The following is a 24,358-nucleotide window of genomic DNA, read 5'->3' as shown; positions in this document are numbered from 1 at the left end:
ACATGACTAGTCACACAAAACAAAGCCTACCACACTGGGGAAACACATGTGTGACTGCCTTTTCCAGTCACATAAGAGAAAAGGATTCAGGCCATTACAAGAGCAGTTGTGTGAATTAGCAATTATTTTACTTTCAGAATCATTGGTAAAATGTGCCTTTGCTAAATTTCAATACCAATTAAGTATATTCTGAAAGGAATGCTAAAAAAAAAACCAATGTATTTGTGAGATCTGACCACTGCTACTAATATTTGATATGTGAGAAAGATACACATATGTGATGTGACTGACAGCACACTTGCAATATTAAATCCTTCTACTATGTAAGCTTTCTGCCGTCTTGCTTGTTTGTCAAGGAAGCAAGTCACATTATAAGGTTTCTGGATACTGAGGTATGTTTTAAATCAGTGTCCCCAAACTTTTCCGAACCGCGGACCAGTTGGGGAGGCAGGGGTGCATGCTCATGCATGCATGGGTGGGCGGGACACACTTGCAAGTGGGCTGGGTGCACTCATGCAAGGCATGCTCATGGGTAGGGTGGGCACCTGTGCATGCAGGTGGGCGGGTCGTGCGTGCATGTGGGCGAGTCGTGCGTGCAGGGTGAGTGGGGGGGGCCTGGAAATTCTGTCTTCAGAATTCTCCGGTCCTGCCAAGGCCACAGACTGATACTGGGCCGCGGACCAGGGTTTAGGGACCCCTGTTTTAAGTACATGCTAAAAGATGTACTGCTTTCACTCATAATTCTGAGTTGATGTGCATTCCAAATTCCCCTGTGGCTGTGTCCTGCAGAAATGTTTTTTTTTTTGTTATTGAGAAAGCAGCTTATAATGATAAACAAATGCACTATTTGTTTAGTAATTTAATAATTTAATAAGGCAGCTTGCAACAGAAGACAAAATTCAATTTCAGTTACAAAACACTTTTTTTGAGGACAGGAGTCAGAACTGTCTGTGCTCCGGGATATGTGTGTGTGTGTGTGTGTGGGGGGGGTGTCCTCTGAAGATGCCAGCCACAGAGATTGGCCAAACATTAGGAAGAAAAACCTCCAGAACATGGCCAAACAGCCCAAAAAACCTACAACAACCATTGGATCCTGGCCGTGAAAGCCTTCAAGAATACATTTTTTCTTTAATTAATGAATACACCAGTAAAAATAGAAGTGTAATAAAATACAATACAACTAAATATTTGAGAGCGGGGATTAAAACTGCAATCTCATATAACAGTAACATTTTTTTTCAATCAGAAATAAGTAATAGTTTGATCATTTACAAAGATCTCACATTTGAGTCTGCCAAACAATCCAGGGATGAAGACCCGTCAAAAGTATTGAATTTTAAAGGTAAAAAAAGAGTTCACATTTATAGATAAAAATTTTTGCACTTACCTCCACCCCACATATCAAAGTACTTTGTGTCCATGGCTTCCCCTGTTTTCCCTAGAAAAAAGAATAATACATGATATGCAGTGCATATCTTGAATATGTCCACTAAGAAGTTTATGTTCCAAGTAAGACTTCTTTCATCTTGTAAGTCACTTTAGAATTACAGGCACAAGCTATTTAACTCCAAAGCATGCTGAAAAATTCACAACAGCAGACACAGGAAGCTGACTGAACTATTTAGAAGTGAAAAACAAAGAACCAGATGGAATAAGATGCAACAGTATATCCTCAAGGAGCATCAAAGAAAAGCAGTAACTATTAGTTTTAGATCCCACTTATCACACTGAGGGTTTATAAAAGTGTGGCTGCTTCTAGCTAGATCTCATTATTTAAATTATCTGATAACAACTAATTCTCCTTAACAACATTCATATGACAGTTGAAGTCTTGTTTACACATATATGCCTGAGTAAGGCTGATGATGGTAAACTCATTCAGAAAGTAGCAATTTTCAGTAATTACATACTTTTTTCTCCCTGTGGATCCCATGGCTTCTTCATATGAAAGCAATTTACATGGAAGCCACAGGAGCCTTGGGACAAAAGGAGGAAATGTTTAATTTTTTAAAAAAAATCACCCTCTGCTGATGATATCTCAAAGCTATGATATGAGAACAGAATATCAGCCTACACGTCTCAAAATAACTGATGTATACTGTTCCTATAAAGTTACAGCACTGATATAATTAACAAAGTCACTTACCATTTACCAAAGCTATATTAATGCCTCTCCCAACATTGTTTTTAACTCCACTCATCAACCTGGAACAGAAGAAAAAAAGCACACAAAACAATGACAAGCTTCCTTCTCTACAGCTTTTTCTAAAAGAAGCCGTAGTGAAGGCAGAATTCTTGCCAACAACATAATTTAGGAAACCTGACAATTTCTTCTATAAGCTGCCCTGACTTGCCTTAGTGAAATCGGCACAACAGACAGCTATAGCAATTGTCAACTTTCTCTGTCTCAATCACATTCAATTATCACTTGGCAAACATGGTGACAGTTCAACAGATCAGGTAAAGAGACTCAGACCTACTAAGCCAAATACACAGTTGTGGTCCAGAGCCTGCTTTGCAAACAGAGAATCCATACAAACAAGTTATTCCCAGAGCGAGGAGTAAGACTTCTTTCTAACTGCTTTCACAGTATAGAGTTTTTAGCACAACTGCAAGACACACCACATTAATTAATCAAGCTCACACTCCATTTCTAGGAGAGTAACATTCTCTAATTATCAGAGGCAGCTGCATTCTCTCTTCACTCACTTCCAGCCACACTGCAAATTTATTTGCAGAAAAACATTCTTAGTAACAGATGTATTTGCATGGAACAGCAGAATTCATTAAAATGATAAGCAGTTTTTAAAAACATGATCTTGATTCTTGTTCAGCACTTCCAGTATTCAAATCCAGACTTTTCCAAAATGGTGCTCACCAGTGGTTTGGAGGCAACTGTCCTCCGTGCTAGCTAACATGGCCAATCTGAACAGCACTGGTTTGAGAAGACTGCCCTGGCATTGCTAGGGGTTTGCTTCAGATGTACATTAATTCCTAATCTACAAATGAACTGGGCTAATCAGAGTAGATTCACTGAAGCAGGACTCATTTGAAGCAGACTAAATAGGAATCCTACCATTTTTAAAAGATTCAATAGAGTTTGAATTTGGAAGGACACAGCAACCAGAGTCTTCAACCGCTGTCATACTTGTCCAAAAGCAAAACAACAAGGGATGGCAAGAAAAGGAGCTGTCATTTGTTTTAATTTTAAGTTCTAATTTCTCACTTTTACTCCAATCCAGTCCCAGTTACTTTGGGGAAGAGATGTTCAAAGAGCACATCATCGATTGATCCAGTGTTTAGTGCTTTTCACTCATTCTCTGTGCCAAGAAAAGGAATATGAAGCATTCCAGTGGAGTATGTACATCCTGGAAGGATGATGTATTAGGTGCTTCCCTAAAAAATGCTGGATGCTCAATTTCATCTCTGCTGCCGTACGTTCTACATTCATCACTGTCCTAGTGAACTTTCCCCCATTTTGGTGCCAACTAAGCAGAAGCAAAAAAGGGTGTGAAACTATTCATTTTCACTTCCTGACCTCTTCTGCTATCTTTCTGAAACATGTTTGTGGCATGTCATTTTCATATAAATAGCCAAAAATAACATGGTAAGGGGAAGCAAGTCACACACACCTCCAGAAACGACTGACTTCTCCTTCTGAATTTTTGTAGGTCTTCCTATCACATCTCTTCTAAATAATCTTCACCTATTCTTCTGAAACTCTACAAGCTTGATCTCCTCAGAGAGGGCAATTATTCTTGCAAACATCATCCAATTTTGGCAACAATTTGTTTCTATATGTGCGTGGCACATACACCTCTGTACCCTGTTTCCTCGAAAATAAGACCTAACCTGAAAATTAGCCCCAGTATGATTTTTCAAAATGCTTGTAATATAAGCCCTACCCCAGAAATAAGCCTCGGTTAAGTGAAACCCCACCCTCCATCATTGTGCAGCAATCAGAAGATGACATGACTGTAACTGAATAAATGTCAACTGTTGTACATAAAAAAAAATATAAAACATCCCTTGAAAATAAGCCCTAATGCATTTTTGGAGCAAAAATTAATATAAGACCCTGTCTTATTTTCAGGGCAACACGGTATCTATTTGTTTGAAATCCGGCCAACCTTATCCCCTTATAAGGGAATACGATGTCTGAGATATTCAATCAATTTCAACAAGCAGGGAAATGCTGTTCTCTTCCATCGATTTCATGGGCTCTCCAAATCAATCTAAGTAAGATCAGGGTGCTATCCAAACCAATGAACCCATTTCCCAACTGAACCTTACAGTGAGCATATATCCCTATTTATTTGCACAATATAGCAAAATAATAGTCACGTGGCATGATTAAAACTAAAACGCTCATTGAAATATGATGTTTCACGGACACAGAAGCCACTGCTAACTACAGTCTGTGGTTAACACAGTCTAAATTTTAACATGCAACATGATGTCAATATGGGTGATTAAACTATCAGAACACTCCAGCAACAGGGCAACTGGGAACCAAGTAGATCTTCAAAATATCTATTTATCTGTTCCATGAGGAACACTAATGTAATGTTACAGATTTGCCACAAGGGAGCAGCAGCCTATTACTTTTAAGTTTCTTCATCCTAGCCAAAGATCAGAACAAAAAATAGCAACTGAAATTCAGAATTAAAGGACAGTAAACTTCCATTCAGTATTGGAAGGTGGACAAGAAAGGGGATCTTTCAGTTAAAAATTCATTTTTTAAAAAAAGTTAAATTTGGTTTTTTTACTTATGTAAAATCCGCGGTAGCAGTCTCCTAAGGTGCAATAAACACTGCCTCAGAAAATTAATATGCCAATTTATTTTAGCTCCACGCGCAGGGGTAAAAGCCACAGGCTGGCACATCTGAAAACTAAATTGTGGCCTCACTGCGATCACCCTGCTCTGCTGGGAATGTCTCAGCTCCTTACATAAACAGGAGCTGTTAGTGCTCATGGAGGGACACACTGGTTCCAGTCCAATGGGTTTTTGGGCAACACCCTTAAATCAAATTGCACAGAAATAAGATGCCCACATATGTATGATAAAAGAAAAGAGACAAGAATCCCAAGGATCCAAAATGAATTCTATTAGTAACACAGTTCACTCATAATGAATGAATTAATGACATTTTCAAACCACCTCCACTTAGTGAAAATCCACTACTCTGGGCAGTGGTTCAAACAGAAACCATCCTCTCACTACCCCACACCCACTCTTCAGAAATAAAGGGAAATAAAAGGGGGGGGACCAAACAAGTAAGAACTCAGATGAATGACTAAATTATGCAACTATAATCTAAGATAAATATACTGTATATATTATGTATAATTTACCGGCCACAGAAATTTAGCAACAAGATCAGGATGTACGGAACATTTGCTTCCTTATTATGTTCACAGGAAAAAAAACATTTTCTATTCAGGAATGTATGAAATTTGTCCAGCACCACAAATATATAAAACAAATAAAACTCATACGTACACATTATCTTCCACACATATTTTAGGTCCAACTACATTTGCTGCTCCGCTTGCCATTTTGAAAGCAAAATGATTCTCCGGACAGGCTTTTGTAGTACCACATTTATATCTTGGGGGCTTCGTGGCTTCAGAAAAGGAAGAAATACATTTCATTTTAAAAAAACCCATGATATCATGTCAGATGTTCTATTTAAGTGAGAAAGAATGGAGGATTTGATTAATTTGATCACTCCTGAGAGCACAGATAGAATCCACAACCATTTCACTTCATATCTAGATGTATTGTAGGATGGCTCTTGTTGTTGTTTTTTTTTTTTTTAAACATATCCAGGGGGTTGGGGAAAGGCTCTAAAGAATGGTTCTGTGAAGCCTGATAAGCTGCATCCTTATCTTGGCAAACAGTAAAAACTCATCTCGACAAATGGTAGGAGATCAACTACAGATATGTTTGTTCCTACCCAATTCCACCATCTCCCTCCACTCCCATTTTTCTTTTTGGATTGCAAGCGTGGGGTCAGGGACTGTCTTGGGTTTTGCTGCTGTTGGATTTTAACTCCTCCAGGAGCCTCTTTGGCTAAAAAGTCATGTTAAAAAGTATTTTAAAATCTGTCTGGTCAATGCTTAACGCTACAGATATATGCAAACCCTTGTTATTGTGAATGTTTGTGTATCATTAGTGCTTGCCCACACCCTTCATGTTCTGGAGGTTATACAAAAGTGGGAAGGTGGTAAATGATAAGTGAAGCTGACCACTGGCCATTTCACTTCACAAGGACGAATAGTCTGTGCCCTTCACATTGTCACTGTCCCTCTGGGATCCATGTGTCAATTAATATCTACAATAACATCAGAAGACCTGATCTTGTGTTTGTATTCTTGCATCAAGCAGGGGGTTGGACTTGATGGCCTTATAGACCCCTTCCAACTCCACTATTCTATGATTCTATGATACACTTTATGAACCATATAACTAGAGCATCTATCAGAGTTCTTCAGACCCACTGTCCTAGGCCTTCCTAAGGCTGAGCCAATTCATTAAAATTGTGTATACTTTTAAGAGAGAGAGAGAGAGAGAGAGAGAGAGAGAGAGAGAGAGAGAGAGGAGCATGAGGGCAGAGATAGGAAACCAGCATACATCACTCTGGACCAGAGGGAAAACATTAGATTTTCACTAGTCAGAATTTTTTTAAAAAATGCAGATCTGCAGATCAACTTGCCCCAGGTCTACCACCTCCTTGCCTTTTGGGAAGCAGTGATACAAATCAAAGCAAATGTTAAAAATTCCAACTTTAAATAAATGCTCTTCTGGGCTGGGTCTAGAAGTTGGAACACCTTCAAAGACAAAAACACAAGGAAGAGCGCATGACCCTTCTTTGATCCTCTTCCACCTCTTGAATCTTTAGATGAAAGATTTTTCCTCCCACTCTTTGCCTGAAGGACTTTCAGCAAAGATATGTAACCAAAGAGTCAGGGACCATAACCAGCCCACCAAGGCTTTCTGGCCCACACAGCCCACAGTCCTTTATACTACCTACAGTATGTGGGGTGATGCATCATGGACTGCTCTTTCTGGAAGAGGGGGAAAAGAATAAGCCCTGGTGGACTGGACATGGCCAATAGACCTTATACTGCTTCCTTCTGGGTCTAACAAGAACATCAAATACACACAACATAAATAAAAAAGTGCCTCACAATACTTACAACGTATAGGTAGGTCCAGAGGTGATCTTGCTGAAAGTTGTAATAAAAAAAAGTTTAAAATACTGTTATCATTCCTTAATTATTTCACTGCCTCATTAAATGTTAGTGCCTAACATATGACAGGAAGGATTGAAAATTATTGCTTTGCTCTGAGATGTTGCTAGCACATAACATCTGTAAAATAGGAGATTAAATGCAATATATGGTTACTACAGATCAGTTCTTTTGCTGGATGGGGTAACTGCCTACAAATTCTCCCTGCGCAGCTGTTGAGTGGTTGGCTGCCAGAGGAGGTGGGGAAAGGAAGCCTGAGCTCCTTTCTGGACACTGCAGCCAGCAACGGAGGATGACCTGGGTGGTTCACGGAGGCTTGTGAGTGGGGCAGCTGTCCGGGAGGTGTGGGGAGGGAACGTGGGGCACCTGTGGTGTCCCATGGAGATCTTAATACAAAGAGACATAACTTAAGTCATGCCCATCTCTAATACCATTATTAAAATGAGAGAATGGAAACCCAGAAAAGATTCCCCTACAGCACAGGGGATGGCATGTGCAAACTACTCTGACTGCCATCCTGTACTGATTCATCTGAGCAGAAGCTCCACCAGAACTCACTGGGAGTTCCTTCTGTGTGGACAGGTACAGGACCACACAGTTAAGCAAAGCAATTCTAAATGGAACGATGTGAGGAAAACAACAGAAATAACTCACTTACCAAACAGGTTTCCTAGATTGGCATCCATTTTTATTTCAAATACTTGAGAGATGACATAAAACGTCAACAAGAACACAGCTACCGCTACCACCAATTTTGCAGCTCCTACTCCAGAAAACAAGGGGGAAGGGAGAGAAAAGCATCTCTTACCAAGTGTGTCTACATTTCGAAATTGGGAACACTCACGTTTCTGACAAATAAAGGTCTACCTTTTTACACAGGTGTTTTCCCGATTAATTTCCTAATTTAATAATGCTGTTTTTAGATTAACTGCTTTTATGGATTTTACTGTTTTGTTTCCTGTTCTACTATTTAATCTTTCAGCTTCTGATTTTACAGTATTTGTTAGTATAAATTGCTTGGGAGGTTAAACTGAAATATGGTACAGAAATACTCTTACATATAATTAGATATTTCAGTGAAGCAATATATTTGCCAACCCATCTGAGCAAGACTTTCACAGCCAGTTATAAAGAGCACCACAGCTAGGAATGAAAGCAATGACCTACAAATGGTCAGTGCCAGCCTCTTTGTTTTCATGGGTACACCCATCCTGCAAAATTAAAGGTGACTTTGGAAACCGATATTGAGGAAAAAGTTGCAAGGGGAAAGGAACCTCAGTTCTTCATCAGTTCCTCTTGTACTTTTTAAATTTAAGTATTTCACTGATTATTAAGGCCATTTTTAGCCTTCAGAAAAACGAGAAAACTAGTTTAAGCAGAAATAAATCAAATTTCCTTTCCTAAAACAAGCCCGAAAGCCCTAAAAAACAAATAACTACAGAAGAAAAAAATTAAGGTCAATAAATGCTGCATATAACATGCCCTTTTTCTTCTTAACATATTTATCAATCAGGTGGGCTAGTACAAAACAATTATTTAGGGTGGATCGTCCTTGACTAAATCCTCCTTCCTCTACTGCTGTGATATTTTCATCCTGGATCCAGTCAATTAATTTTTACAGAGATGTTTGCCGTAGATCTTGCTTATTACACTCAATAAGCTGATTGGCTGGTAATTGGCAGGATCATTTTTAGCTCATTTTTAATATGTAGGGACTATTATAGATGTACCCCAACTTATAGGTAGCATGCCTGTTCAATCAATAAATGAGAACAAGGCTGCTAGCAAGGGTGCCAACCACCTAATATTAGATTTTATGAGTTCTGGAGGCAAAAAATCCAGTCCTGGTGCTTTGTTATTTTTCAATTGCTGAATAAGACTTTCCACCTCTTTTACTGAGGCTAGTGGCCAATATGGGAGATTTTCCATAGCTGCTGTTATCTGGATATCCTGGGAGTTAGAATAGGAGAATAATGCCTTGTAATGCTGGGTCCATTCATTAGGGCCTATAATACATGTTGGTGCAGAGTACTGTATTCATTATTCATTATTTATTTTATTTTATTTTATTTTATTTTATTTATATCCCGCATATCTGGTCGGTTAAGACCACTCTAGGCAGCTAACAGCATAAAATAACACAATAAAATATAGATAACTCAATTTTTACATAATAAAATCATTTAAACAAGAAGGGAACTAATGGTAGAAAACAGAGAGGGCATCAGAAATTGTCTGGAGGGAAGGCTTGCTGAAACATCCATGTTTCTAATTGATTTTTAAAGATACCCAGCGAGGGAGCCGCACGAATCTCAGGAGGTATGTTGTTCCAGAGGCGAGGAGCCACCGCCAAGAAGGCCCGATTTCTTGTCTTTTCCTTCCGGTCCTCCCTCGGCGTTAGGCTCCTCAGCCTCACCTCCTGGCTCGTGCGAGTGACACGGGTAGATCTTGGTGGGAGTAGGCGTTCTGCCAAGTATCGAGGCCCTAAACCGTTTAGGGCTTTGTACGTAAGCATCAAGACTTTGAAGTCGATGCGGAACCGGATGGACAGCCTATGCAATGTGGCCAGAGTGGGTGAAATATGTTGATATTTTTTCACTCCGCTAAGTAGTCTGGCTGCCGCATTCTGCACCACCTGTAGTTTCCGCAACAGCCTCAAAGGCAGCCCCACGTAGAGCGCATTGCAGTGGTCTAATCTTGAGATTACGAGTGCATGTACCAAGGTAGTGAGAGCCCCAACATCAAGGTAGGACCACAGCTGGGCTATCCGCCTAAGATGAAAAAAGGCAGTGCGGACCACCGACGCCACCTGAGATTCCATAGTGAGCGCCGGGTCCAGATGGATCCCCAAGCTGCGGACCCTGTCCCTGGCGGGCAGAGTAACCCCCCCCAAAAGAGAGGGAGTTTCCCAGATCCCCAATTGTGGGGGCGCCCACCCTCAGCACCTCCATCTTGTCCGGGTTCAGCCTCAGCCCGTTCTCCTGCATCCGTTGCAGTACAGTCCCCAGGCAGTGCTGAAGGGACAGAACGGCTTCTCCTGCGGTAGGTGGAAAGGAGATGTAGAGCTGTGTATCATCGGCATATTGATGGACACAAGGCCCCACACCCCCGGATGACCCCACCCAGCGGCCTCATGTAGATGTTAAACAGCATTGGGGAGATAATCAACCCCTGTGGAACCCCACAATTGAGGTTCCATGGGGCTGAGACACTCTCCCCAAGCTGCACTCTCTGGGGCTGGCCCTCCAAGAAGGAACGGAGCCAGGCCAATGCCAGGCCACCAATTCCCAGCTCAGAGAGCCTCCCCAGGAGGATACCGTGGTCAATGGTATCAAAGGCCACTGAGATGTCGAGGAGGACCAGCAGGGACACTTTGCCCCTGTCAGCCTCCCTCAATAGGTCATCACACAGGGCGACCAATGGCGTTTCTGTACCATGGCGCAGCCTGAAGCCCAAATGAAATGGATCCAGGGCATTCGTTTCATCCAGGTGCACCTGGAGCTGGTCGGCCACCACCCTCTCGACCACCTTGCTTAAGAAAGAAACATTGGTGACGGGCCTATAGTTGCCAATTTCGTCCGCCGCCAAACTGGGTTTCTTCCTAATGGGCCTAATGAGTGTCTCCTCGAGGGCAGATGGAAATCTGCCCTCAAGGAAAGACCCATTAATTATTACTGTGGCCCATTCCGTTGTTGAAGGCCTGGCTGCTTTAATTAGCCAGGCCGGGCAAGGGTCAAGGGAGGAGGAGGTGGCACGCAGTGATCAAGCGCCCTGGCCACGGAATCAGGTGTGACAGGCTGAAAGGAGTCAAAAATCACCAGGCTAGATGGAGCGCTGGACATCTCTGCTCGACTCACTGTATTCAAAAAAGGAGAGAGTTATTGTGTTCCAGAAAAGACCAGTGTCTATATCACTAGAGGCTTTTATCAAGATTTGCCAACCTTTTTTAAAAATTGTTAGTTGTTCTTTCTTTTTAATTAATAATTTATATATTTGTCTACTGGCAACATACTCATTTAACAAGGACTGCGAATGAGTTTTTCTGTACCTATGATACATTTTCCTCATTTGAGTCCTAATCTGTTTACATTCATTATAAAACCAGCCAGATATTTTATAGGCTCTTTCAGGGCCAATTTCGGTTGACTTTATTTTTAGATGTGTTCCTAGTTTTTCAGTCAGGGTTTGGAATAGTTTTATTGCTTCATTGTCACTGCTGGCAGTTAAAATAAATTCTGTAACTCTGTAGATTTTATACTTACTTTGCTATGGCATATGCCTAATGCAAATAAACGTTGATTGCTGGTGACTGGACAATATAACTTTAAAAATTCAGGCTTAGTTGAGGGTAGATTTTGGAAAAAGAAGATTAAAATGCCTTGCTAATACAGAAGCAAAGCATACAGTGACTGTTCTTACCTGCTATTCTCATGTTTACCCTTCCTTTGTTACTGATACAACTGCATCTAATCAGATACCTAGGAGAACAGTGGAGAAAAACCAGCATTATATTACAGTCAAACAAGAAAGCAACCCAACCCAGCAATTTCAAGATTCTTTAAATAACATACAATAGTGAAGATAATGAAAACATAATCCTAACCCAAAATATAATTCCAATAAGGATTGAAATTTTGCAGGGGCTATCTGTCCACATGTGATTTAAATGTTCACACATTTCAGAACACCTTTGTTTTGCTTCTATGCTATATGTCTTTTGGGACACAAACAACATATATTTCAGATATTACCTGCATAAATATGCTACAATATCTCTGTTCTCTAGAAATCAAAATATTTACATTCCAATACAACAGTCAATGTAGATTTGTTGTTGTTTAGTCATTAAGTCGTGTCCGACTCTTCGTGACCCCATGGACAAGAGCACGCCAGGCCCTCCTGTCTTCCACTGCCTCCTGGAGTTGGGTCAAATTCATGTTGGTAGCTGGGTATCAATGTAGATACTGGGATTCTATTTGCATATACTAGTATGAAACAGATATAGACTTGTGTTAATTAAAAATAAACACTAGGAAAGAAACAAACAGTGCTGTTATTCTGCATCTATTTAGGGGAAATTTTGAGTAGAAAGTTAACAGTGAGAATCATACTACCACTACAGGCAGACATAGAGAGTGAGGGTGGAGGAAGAGTTTCACAAACTCACGTTCTCTGAGCATTTTCTGCACAGGAAGCAGCTCTGAAATCTCAAAGGAGTTTCAAAAGCACCTTGCAACATGGCAGAGAGGTCAACTTTTCAGCAAAACAGACAATATTCCACGGTGTCTTAAAGTCCTTGATCTTGCCCCAAATAGCATTTGCCCCCCCCAGCCTTGAATATTCACACAGTGATTTTTCTACAGGCTCAACGCAGACAAGGCATTAAGTCAGTCCGCACAAACTATACTATACAACAAGAGCAAATGTCTCCCAAGCCAAGACATACACAATTAAAAGCACTAACACCTTATATAAATATGTTACATGCCAAATTCTTCCAAACAAATCAACATTTCATAAGAGCTGGAAGGGGGACAGACAGTTGTAGGAATTTGTCCCCATGCCAGAACGTAGGGCACTGGGCATGACGCCAGGACTTCAGCACAGCTAGATTAAGCATTAATTCAAATGTGTTTTGGAAAAGATTGCTTAGAAGTCTCCCAAATTCTCCAAACTGGAACAGAGCTAATTTCAAAATAGACAACTCATTCTGTCCTGTCATTAAGGTTGGAACACAAAAGGGTGCTGGATACAGAAAGATGTTCTCAAAGATATAGAGCTGGCTCAACAGGATCTGCTAGATGCAGAACAGTTTTCAGTAACACACTTCCTTGAAAATGCAGTGATGTGTGCATACAATGTTTATCTTGAGCATCTGGAGCCCTTTAACATATAGTAGCAGAAAAAAAAGTTTCCAAAACCTGGTTGCATACCCACACTCCTTCTGTTATAAAAGTATCTCCCAGACCGGCAAGCCCACAAAGTCTTTTCAACAGGCTTTCATTCAGCACATAAATATAATTTTATATGGCCATAAACATCATTTATTCCACATAGAGATGTCACTAAAATTTTAACACTCAGTTTCAATGAATTTCAATTTTATCAGCCTTGCAAATGTACTGAGTATTTTTACTCTACATATATACCCAGTGTGGTGTAGTGGATAGAGTGACAGACAATATACTATCATCACATAGCAGAACTCATATCTTTTGGATATTCTAGTGCAGCAGTCCCCAAACTTTTTGCAACTGCCTGTCTGATAGCTTTGCTAACCTGAAAAAACAGCTTCCAACTAAAGCACTTTTTGAAACTGTATTGGTTTCTACATATAAACTTAGCCCTGAGTATCTGAAGTTCTAGAATCTGCAAAAACAGAAAATCAAGTTTCTAGAAAATCACACAAAATGAACAAACATGGGCAGTCACAAAATGAGGAGCTCAGCACTTCTAAGATTTAAAACTGCTACAACTCAGCTGTTTTTGTTACTGGATTAAAAAAAAAAAGTCAGCCATGATATACCAGTCAGCAGTGAGAAACAGATTACTTAATTACATGTTGTCAGCTTGATTCAAATTTAAGGTGGCCAAACTCTGCACCTCTTATTTGTCCTGAAATAAGAAACCAGAAGCAACACAATAAAAAGAAATACTAATACTTTTAAATGTTAGAACATTTGGCATTTGAGATATCTTAGCTTATTACATTAAGATTCTAATGGCTGAATAATTCATGGCTCCAGAAACTGATCTGACACTTCTGAAATTTTTATTCTATGGCAGGCATGTGTAGCCTTGGTTCCACATCAGCTCTAACGCCAATGGGCAAAAAGATTTTGAGAGTGGAAGTGGAGGGCCAACAGCTCCCCATCCCTGTTCTGTGACTGCCAAGAAAAATACCACAATGACGGCTTTTGCCAGAAAGTATCAGAATGAGCCTAGAACACCAGATGTGTGAGCTTCAGAGACTTAAGGTACTTCATCTAGAGACTGATGGCTCCTACTGATCACAATCAAAAAGTACTGGGTAGGGATGTGCACAGTGAAAGTTCTCACAGTTATTTAATCTGGGATTCTTTTAGAGAGTGTCGCTTTCACTTTCGTTTTCATGCAAGTCTTTTTGTATAAAACAAAAGGGAAAGCTTCTTTCAGGTTCTTTCATTTTGGGTTTCACATTCATGCTTCCCAGCATTCCAAAAGTCCTTCAGAACCCTTAAAAACTACTCAAAAAGAAAGAAAGAAAGAAAGAAAGAAAGAAAGAAAGAAAGAAAGAAAGAAAGAAAGAAAGAAAGAAAAGAAAAGAAAAGAAAAGAAAAGAAAAGAAAAGAAAAGAAAAGAAAAGAAAGAAAAAGAAAAAAGGAATAAAAAAGAAAAAAAGACAGGAAAGGCAACAAAAGAATCAATCTACTCCAAAAGCAGCAACAGTATATGAGAAAGAAAAATCACCAGATGCAGTCACTAGATTATAAACAACACCTCTGGCATGAGCACCAGAGGTCACACAAAGTGATCCCCCCCCAAAAAAAAAGATACTCCTCCACGTGTCCTATGCACAAAGGATGAAATACCTCACTTGTTTACTAGCCAATTCAAAAGCAGGGAAACACTCAAAAATTAGCAAAGAGAAAACAACAGTATGGATTCAGTGGCAGTGCCACTCAACAAACACAACAGACTTTCTGGCCTGGGCAGCAAAAGAGAGAGAAAAGCAATCAAAACAAAACAAAAAAAACAAAACAGAACAAAAAAAAAGGCAGAAGGAAGCAGCCAGACAGCCTGGCAACAGCTGCTTGCCTGGTATACATCAATACGACCACCAATAGCAGCAACACGAGAGAGAGAGAGAGAGAGAGAGAGAGAGAGAGAGAGAGAGAGAGAGAGAGAGAGAATAAATACACAGTACATAAACCAAATAATAACTTTTAAAACCAATCAAACAGGGAAAGCACAAACCCATATATAGAGGAAAAATAACAAAAACACAACAATAGAGCCCTATCTCCCAATACCCAAGAAAAGGACGCAAGCAAGCAAATAAACGCAAAAAATACAACCAATTTCCAAAGCCAAAAATACTAGAATGAGATGAGATTTTCCATCCCTATTTGATGCCAACTCTTCTCAAGTCCAGCAGGCAGACCAGGCACACATCAAAAATAATCTAAGAAAGGAAGGAACTAAAGTGGGGGGGGGGGAGAATCGCTGAAGAAATTGTGGGGGGGATTCTAAAGCAATATAACAGCACAGGCAGACTGCCTGGTGGCAGCAGCAAAAATAATCCAAAGAAATAAGATGGCCTCCCTGCCAAATCAAGAAAAAAAAATTCAAAAGATCCAACATGGAAGTGCAGAGGCAAACAGCCACAAAGACAAGTAGTACAATCCAAGAAGGAGAAGCTTGAACACTCATAAGGAGTGACGGAAGCAAAGAAAGAGCACTCTTCACTGGGATCCAACAAATCTACATCCATTTACAGATTCAAAATTCCCATTCCTCTCGGACATCCTATAGGTTGCTGACAGCAGCCTGTGTGATGCCACAGGATGAAAAATTTTCCAGGCCATTTGATAAAGAGTACAAGAATGGTTAAATGAAAGAATATTTTTTTAAAAAACACAAAACATTTGTGTAGCCTTCTTTCATTAACATGAACCATCCATGTTTTAGGAATCAACAAAAGAACACGAAAACAAAAATAAATAGAACATTTGTGGTTTTTTCCTTCTGTTAAATATCAAAAGTCCATTCCTAGTATAGCTAGTGTATCTTCATTTCATAGAAGAAATAGAAAATATGAGAAGATCACCCACTAAAGAGAATGTCAACTGGATCTCCCACAAACTTCAATGAATGAGCCAGTCAAGAACATAGAAAAAGTGAGGTGTAGAAGCATCCATCAGGCAATCAGCCACATGAACCAGTGGAGACAATACCTTTGATCTCATCCATCCACTAGGTCTCCATTTCCTAAACCCTGGATGCACACACTCCTCTTTCTACTAATAGCCTGTGTACAAATAAGACAGGATTTTGGAGAACTTTTTTTTTCCAGTTCTGCTTGGATTCTGCAGAAATAAGTGGCTAAGAAATACAAAGAATAAATCTGACTGGTGAGATCCCATTAAAACTAAGAAGGTTTTTTTTGGGGGGGGGGGTTATAAATCCTAATTTCTAAAGGGAAGGAGGATAGCTCCAAGATCCTGGATTCAGATTATGTGAGCTTTCAATTTCTGCCTTGTTTTGCTGCTGATGAACTATGTGCAGCAGTCAAGAACTTGCCCACTTTAGTGCAAAGAAGGATGCTCTGTCTTATGTCCAGGAATGGGCAAAGTACCACTGATATTGCCAGACTACAACTGCAATCAGCCCTGCCCAGTATATCTCAAGGTAAGGAATGGTCGGCGTTTCAATTCAGCAGTATCTTGAGGGCCACACTTTGCTACAGTTCTTGATTTCAAAAGAAACAAGAGCAGAGGCAGCTGCATGTATACGCTGGGTTTTAGGAAACCCAATATTAATAAACTCAGAACAATTATATGTAAGGTGCCATGGCAGGAAATCCTAGCAGGAAAAGGAGTCCAAGACAAGTGAGAGTTTCTTTAAAAAGGCAGTTCTAAAGGCACAACTATGAACAATTCAGTAAGGGGGGAAAAGGATGGAAGAGAGAGAGAAAAAAATCCAAAGTGGCTTCACAAAAAGCTCAGAGAGGACCTGAAAACAAAACAAAAAAAGGACACATGTGGAAAGTGGAAGGCCAGGATGCAAAGGAAGAGGACAGACAAGTAGCAAAGAATTCCAAGGATGGCATCAGGAAGGCAAAAACATGCTCAAGCAGCAGAAAACCATTCTTCAGGTATGGGCATAATAAAACAAACCCTGGCTCAGTTACTCAATGGGGATGGGGAAATGATAACAGATGACAAAGAAAAGGCAGAAGTGCTCAATTCCTGCTTCAGCTCGGTCTTCTCCCCCCAAAAAGTTGATGCTCCTCCAGGCAGATGTGAAGTACAAAGGGAGGGGACAGGACTTGCAGTTTGAGATTGATAAACAAATAATCAAGGAGTGCCTTACTACTTTAAATGAGTTCATTTCCTCAGGACTGGATGAAATGCATCCAGGGACACTGAAGAAACTGGCTGAAGAGATTGTAGAACCACTGTCAATTATTTTTTGGAACTCATGGAGGATGGGTGAAGTACCAGACCACTGGAGGACAGCTAACATCCCTATTATCAAAGAGGGAGAACCAGGTAACTACATACGGGTCAGCCTGGTATCCATTCCCAGGGAAAATTCTGGAGCAGATTATAAAGCTGTCACTCAGCAAGCAACTTGAAAACAAGGCAATAATAACTAGAAGCCAACATGGATTTGTCTAGAACAAATCCTGCCAGACTAATGTAATTTTTGTATTGAGTAACCTCCCTGGTAGACAGTGGAAATGCTCTAGACGTAATACAGCATATCTTGACTTCAGCAAAGCCTTTGACAAAGTGCCCCATGATATTCTGATGAGCAAGCTGACTAGGTGTGGGCTGGACAGAACAAAATTGTCAGGTGGATACACAGTTCGTTACAGAATCATACTCAAGACAATGTTTATCAATAGCTCCTTCTCAAACTGGGAGACAGTAACAAGGGGGGTAGTACAAAGCTCAGTAATACTGTGAGTGAGAAGAATCTTGGAATTGTTGTAGATCAGAAGCTGAATATGACCCAACAATGCAATGTGGCTGCAAATAAAATAAAATAAAATAAAATAAAGCCAATGCTATTTTAGGATGCATTAACAGAAGTATAGTCTCCAAATCCTGTGAAGTACTACAGTGGTGCCTCGCTTTACGATTGGCCTGCATTACGATGAATCCGCTTTACGACAATCTTTTTGCGATCGCTTTGGGAACCGATTCTTCGCAAAACTATGTTTTTTAAACAGCTGATCGGCAGTTTTAAAATGGCCGCCGGGTAAATAAAATGGCTCCCCACTGTGTTTAGGGACGGATTCCTCACTATACAGGCAGTGAAAATGGCCGCCGTGTGGAGGATCTGCGCTGGACTGTGAGTTTTAAGCCCATTGGAACACATAGAAAGGTTTTCAATGCGTTTCAATTGGCTTTTTATTTTCACTTTACGATGTTTTCGCTTAACAGCGATTTTCCTGGAACGGATTATCACCGTTAAGCGAGGCACCACTGTAGTTCAACTCTATATGGTAGTTAGGCCTCATCTAGAGCACTGTGTCCAGTTTTTGATACCACACTTTAAGAAGGATGCCAATGAACTGGAGCAAGTTCAGAGGAGGGGAAAGGAAAGACTGGACATATTTAGCCTTGATAAAAGAAGATTGAGGGGAGATATAATAGCACTTTTCAAATACTTGAAAGGAAGTCTTTGAGAGGACAGGCAGGATCTGTTCTCTATCATCCCAGAGTGCAGGACGTGTAACAATGGGATCAAGCTACTGGAAGTCAGACTTGGGCTGAATATCAAGAAAACCATCTTAATTGTTAGAGGACTATAATGGAACCAATTACCTTAGGAGGTGGTGAACGCTTCAATGTTGGAGGCATTCAAATGCGACAGATCAGTCACATCTGCCTTGACTTGGATTCCTGCATTGAGCAGGGGGTTGGACTCAATGGCCTTATAGGCCCCTTCCAACTCAATTATTTTATGATTCTACATTAAGTTCACTGAAAAAGAGATATAGTCCCAGGGAAATAGTCTAAGAGAAAAATAACATCATTATGTAGACTGCACTTCATCCTACCCCTTTACACTTTCTCTTTTATCCTGCAGGCACAATGATTTATTGTTGCCTCGGACGCAGAAAATGCTTCCTACTGAGCCCAAGGCAACCATGTCAACTCCGTCAAGACACTGGCTCATATAGAAGGTAAAGGCTATAGTCACAGCCTCAAAGCTGTCAGGAACAGCAAGGAAGACATAGATGTACACACCAGGGATTGGATGGTGACAGTCTTGTATGCAGTGCTGTCCTTGCTTTAACCAGTAAAAATCACAACAATCCAGCAAAGATTATAAAGCACACTTTTCAAGAAACATGGTCACCACTGTACTCTACACAAACCAAACTCCCAGCTGAGCAGACCTACTTTCTACCAACATAATTATGGGACAGCAATGAGACATATCCATCAAGAGTATACACAGGAGGCCACAAATCATGCCCATGTACTCCCACCCTGTAGAATGCTTCACTATGGACAACAAACACTTCTTATGATCTACTGTACAGAAGGAGCAGGTGGATCCACTGAATGATGTTGTTCCTTTCATATACAGTACTATGGAAGGTATTCCCTCCTCTGGAATGTAGAATAACTTAAGGCTGAACCATTATTTTATTGAAATATTTGCATCACTTTTTTCTGACCTTATGAACATCTTTCAAGTGACCCTCAAGCCTCAGCTGAACTGGTATACAATCAGTTTTTAAAATTCAAACAGCACAACCAAATTAAGATCAGTAGAGGAGGATGAGAGATACAACACCAAAATAAAGGTACAAACAAACAAGTTACTTGTCAGAGTGCCTTTTCCCAATATCATCTGCCAGCGCCACCAGATCCTCCCAGGCTATGCTCCTCTGGGTGAGCACACTGAAGGAGGTCAGAAAATCATCTATGAGAAGTCGGGCCTTTTCAGCAGCGGCACCAACTCAAAGGCCTTCCCTTCCAATGCAACCCTGCCTGATTTTCTTTGCCCTGTGCCCTGCCTTTTTATAGGGAAATATTATGCCATCCTGACTGGATGGTTGATTTAATCTGCTTTGTCTATTTGTTTTACATATTATTTTATTGTTGTCATGCTTGTGGATTTTCTTTACTGTCCTGTTTTAAACCACCCAGAATTGTGTTTCTTAATAAATAAATTAGGAAAAAGAAAGTTTGACTGGCATGCTCACTTTTTATATTTTTATTTATATTTACAGTATATCTCATCTTTCATCCAAGGGGGCGGGTATGACTGTCCCACTTTATCTTCAAAAATCCTGTGAGGTAGGCCAGATTGCGAATGTAACTGCCGCAAGGTCATCTAGTTAAATGTCATGGCTCATTAAAAACTAGATTAGATCTTTCAAGTCCCAGCCTCATGCCATGCATGTTTTTAATACAACATCAGCAAAGGAGGGGTAAATCAGACCCACACAGACCAGTGAGTTTTACAAACAGGGGTTGCAACTGAAAAGCCCTCTGATGTGTTTCAGCATACCTGATCTCCAATGGCAACAGAGTATGACACTGGATCTGCTAATTAATAAAACAACAGATAGGCCTCGTGGAAAAAGGTGATTTTTCATTTTCAGTATACATACCTTTTTCCACATTAGACTTACATGTCACTTTATTAATTAGCAGGTGCAATGTCATACCCCATTGCCATTAGAGATCAGGGGTGTGTGCGTGTGCGTGTGTGAGAGAGAGACCGACCGACCGACCGACCGACCGACCGACCGACCGACCGACCTTTGGTCAGAGAATAACCACATGAGATTTCCAAACGCTTTTATATTGAAGCATTATCAACATGGCCTGATAAGGAAACAAATTATCATTCTTTTCAGTTAGGTAGCTATCAGATAGGCCAGAATGTGACATTATGAAACAGGGCAGCATGCTGATTCAGTAGAATCACAATGTGAATCCTGCACATTGTAACTACTAGGGTTAGCGGACAGAGAAAAACAAAAGAGGAAAATGCTATGTTAGTTAAATCAATTCAAAATGTTCTCACTGAATTAGGGGAACACAAGATGCTTGTTCATCAAAAATACCAGGAAATCAAGTTAGCTCATTCTGCCTTGGGAACCTGATTCTGCTAAACTAAACTATTATAATAATTCTAAATATCCTTGAAAAAATTTTTTTTAAATATAAATGTATCCAGTTAAGGAAAACTGAAAAGCAAAGGAGCATTACTCTGTAACAATCTGAAAACCCTTCACAGGCCACTCTATATACAATGTTTTACAGCAGTCAAACATGGGGCTTATTAAACAGTGAATAACTGTAGCTGGACTATCTCTGCTCTGGTGTGGTTATGGTATACTGTGAATAACCAATTAAGTAAACAAGCCCAGATTGTGATCCAATCTGTGGAAATGTGATCATAAAAATTTGGCACAGCTACAGCAGTGGATAAATCCCAGTTTCATGTCCCCGGGGCCTTTGTCAGATAACAGCTTTTAGGTTAACAGCTGATAGGAGTGGGAATATAAGTGTTCCTGGACTGCAACACTTTCTACTGCAAGTTGCATACTCACTGTATTCTTAGTCTGATATTACAGGAATGAAACACAAGATTAGTGTTTTCCTCTTTTCCTGTGTTCTAATTTCTTTCTTTTGTCTTTATTTATATAAAACACAATTTGGCATATTGTGTGAAATGGACAAACTAGAAGTTGGTGAATTCAGATAAAACAGCAAGCCATGCTTCATATAAATGAGGAACAAAACTGCAACATTTCAGGGATCAGGCAATCCCAAGACTAATTTCACATAACATTGTGGTTTGGTGTTACATCTGAACCAACATGTGGGGAAAACATTTAGTTATGCACCTTTCTATTTGAGATTTAAAACTGAAGCTTGACTAAAGGCAAAATACAAGGTGCAACAAATATAAAACAAGAAACAACACAGGGAGAGTGTGGGAAAATACATTTTAAAAACAATTATAATACTTAAAATGTATACATCATTTTAGGAGAGATATACTTCTTGGTTCTCAATATGTATTATTTGAAGTATGTATTTATTTAGCACTGGACGTAACAGCAGTTACATCATACATCTTTGCTTCTCCCACAGGAAACCAGGTAGCTTAATTCCAGGTAGAGATGGAAGGAAGTGCGTAGACAGCTTGCACAGGTTGAAAGGAGGGCATCAACTTTAATTGATCAAAACAAGAATTAGTATCTAAATATTCCCAGTCCCTCTGGTAGTTAACCATAAGTTGCACAAACTGTTTTCACATTCAGACAAAATGGGAAATTCAGTTTGTTTCATATTATGAATGGAAGCCACACATCACAATAGTGTTGCCAACCCATACTGTACTGCATTCTTCTATAAAACCTTTGTTTACTGTTGTTTCTGAGAGTGGGATCTGGCTAACTACAAACATCTGTTGAACAATTTAGTTTGATATGATATATATTTAGACAAAACAGTTACAGCCCTAGCTGTGGTTCCAATGGTTAGAAAGTTAGATGGAAATATGACTGCAATTTAGAATCTGAGTGTTGAGAAAACAGAAATGAAAGCAAACATCCATCATTAAACCATGATTTGTGCACCAGCTTTGGAAGGTCAAACAGTTATTGGGCGCTGGTTTGGCAAACAACCTGAACTAAAACCTACTTCCTAAAGAAAATGGCGCAACCTATTTATGTTTGGCAAGCCTGAACAGTGGTGAAGTTCTTAACTACATCCTAAACCAGACGCAAAGAATCTTAAGATATTTTGCCTTGCCTTATTGGCCCCATTCAACATGGCCAAGAGACCACTGGTGATGATTAGGGACTGCAGGTGTTATGAGTCCAAAACATTTGGAGAGCAAAATGTTCCTGCCCTGAAGGAAGAGAATGTCTCTGAAATATGTGCTGTAATAGTCATGGATTTCACATGACCCATTGTGACATGGCCTTCTAAGCCCACTCATCTGATGGGGGTGGCCCACTCATGTTGCTAAGGTAAGGGAGAAATGGGATGTGTCATGCATTGAATAACATGCAGTCATGAACCTTAGCTACCATTATGTTAAAAGGCACAATAATGCATTCAGCAGGTGGACTTGCTGCCCATAACTGGATGTCATGTCTCGTGCTCTCTGACTGTCTTATCTAACCATTACAAAACATCTACTGCATTGTCTTGTTCTTAAATCAACTGTATTCAGCCCTACTACCTTCTGGACAAACTGAGTTAATTAATATCATGTCTTAATAGTTACTGGGAGCCTGAGATGAGAAATTCTGTAGAAAGGAAGAATTAAATAGGATTAGGAAGTAGAGAGGAGAGGGAAAGTGCTGGTTTATAATTAGATATGTGTGGGAAGATCCTAGGATTCAGTACACAGGCCAGACAACATGAACTGCATAAGAATTAAAGATGGAATTGCTTTAAGCAGATGGTTAATTTTTGCAGTCTCTCGCACCCACCCACCTTCTATTTTGCAAGGGGAAGACGTACGCAAGTAAGGGATCCATGCATACTGGCCTTCAAGACTGCTTACCTTCGATACTGTGTTTAGTGTGATGTTTAATTTGCATCAATCTCTTAGAGATGGGGGGAGAATGCATGCTATCTAACAACATCTGGAAAGCCATACTGTACTTTGCCCACCCCTGGTCTAAACAATAAATAGATTACTACTGTAATCCACTCTAAGTATTACAAAGAAAAGAGAAAACCTAGGTCGTTTGTTGGATAAAATCTAGGTCAACATAACTGAACTGCCCTCACAGAAATCACATCAATTATAAATTGCATCTATTTCTTCTGTTGTAATTTGTGAGAAAGAGGGCAAGGTCACTCTGGTTCCTGCTGGCAAGTTGCCTCGCTTCCAAATGGCCATGGAAGGTTTCCCCATGTCTTGTTCTCTTGTAGGTATGGGGGAGTTATGTCGGATCCAGAACAGGAAGAAAGGACAGAAAAGGCGGGAAAAGAGACAGAGAAGGAGAAGGAAAGGCCCCTGGGGGGCAGGAAGGAAAAGAAGAAAAATGGGAGGAGGAGAAAAGAGGAAGGAAGGTTCCAGAGAAGAGGGAGACAGGGAGGAAGATGAGCTCTGGAGGGAGCTAAGGAAGAAACAGAAATCAAGGTTTGCCAGGCTGAAATCAAAGTCATTAAAGTGACAGATCTTCAAGAGGGCTGGGACTACAGTGGTGCCTCGCTTAATGAGCGCACCGCATGACGACGAAATCGCATAGCGATCCGTTTTTTCGGATCGCTAATGCGATCGCTCAACATTCTTCTAATAGGGCTAAATTCGCTTTGCGAAGACCGGTAAGCATTTCGCTTACCAATCTTCGCAAAACGAAGCCCGACGATCAGCTGTTCGGCGGCCAAAATGG

The 24,358-nt window shown here is 40.3% G+C and overlaps 1 protein-coding gene across 2 annotated transcripts in view; it reads right to left on the bottom strand.

Annotated features, from left to right (window-relative positions):
- Positions 1-24,358, bottom strand: part of FAM3C (FAM3 metabolism regulating signaling molecule C) — a 43,388-nt gene that overhangs the window by 8,137 nt on the left and 10,893 nt on the right. The window contains exons 2-7 of one of the 2 annotated variants that reach the window (XM_020807340.3): positions 11,677-11,735; positions 7,916-8,023; positions 7,204-7,233; positions 5,504-5,627; positions 2,147-2,205; positions 1,388-1,438 (exon numbers count right to left, since the gene is read on the bottom strand). In XM_020807340.3, the coding sequence (XP_020662999.1) occupies positions 1,388-1,438; positions 2,147-2,205; positions 5,504-5,627; positions 7,204-7,233; positions 7,916-8,023; positions 11,677-11,689 (385 nt within the window). In that variant the 5' untranslated portion in view covers positions 11,690-11,735. The remainder of the gene's footprint in view (positions 1-1,387; positions 1,439-2,146; positions 2,206-5,503; positions 5,628-7,203; positions 7,234-7,915; positions 8,024-11,676; positions 11,736-24,358) is intronic. The other variant, XM_020807341.3, reaches the window with a different exon arrangement.

Source organism: Pogona vitticeps, chromosome 5, assembly GCF_051106095.1.
Source record: "Pogona vitticeps strain Pit_001003342236 chromosome 5, PviZW2.1, whole genome shotgun sequence".
NCBI classification, from domain to species: domain Eukaryota; kingdom Metazoa; phylum Chordata; class Lepidosauria; order Squamata; family Agamidae; genus Pogona; species Pogona vitticeps.
The sequence above is the reverse complement of the archived record's forward strand: the minus strand, read 5'-3'. Positions and strand labels throughout refer to the sequence as shown.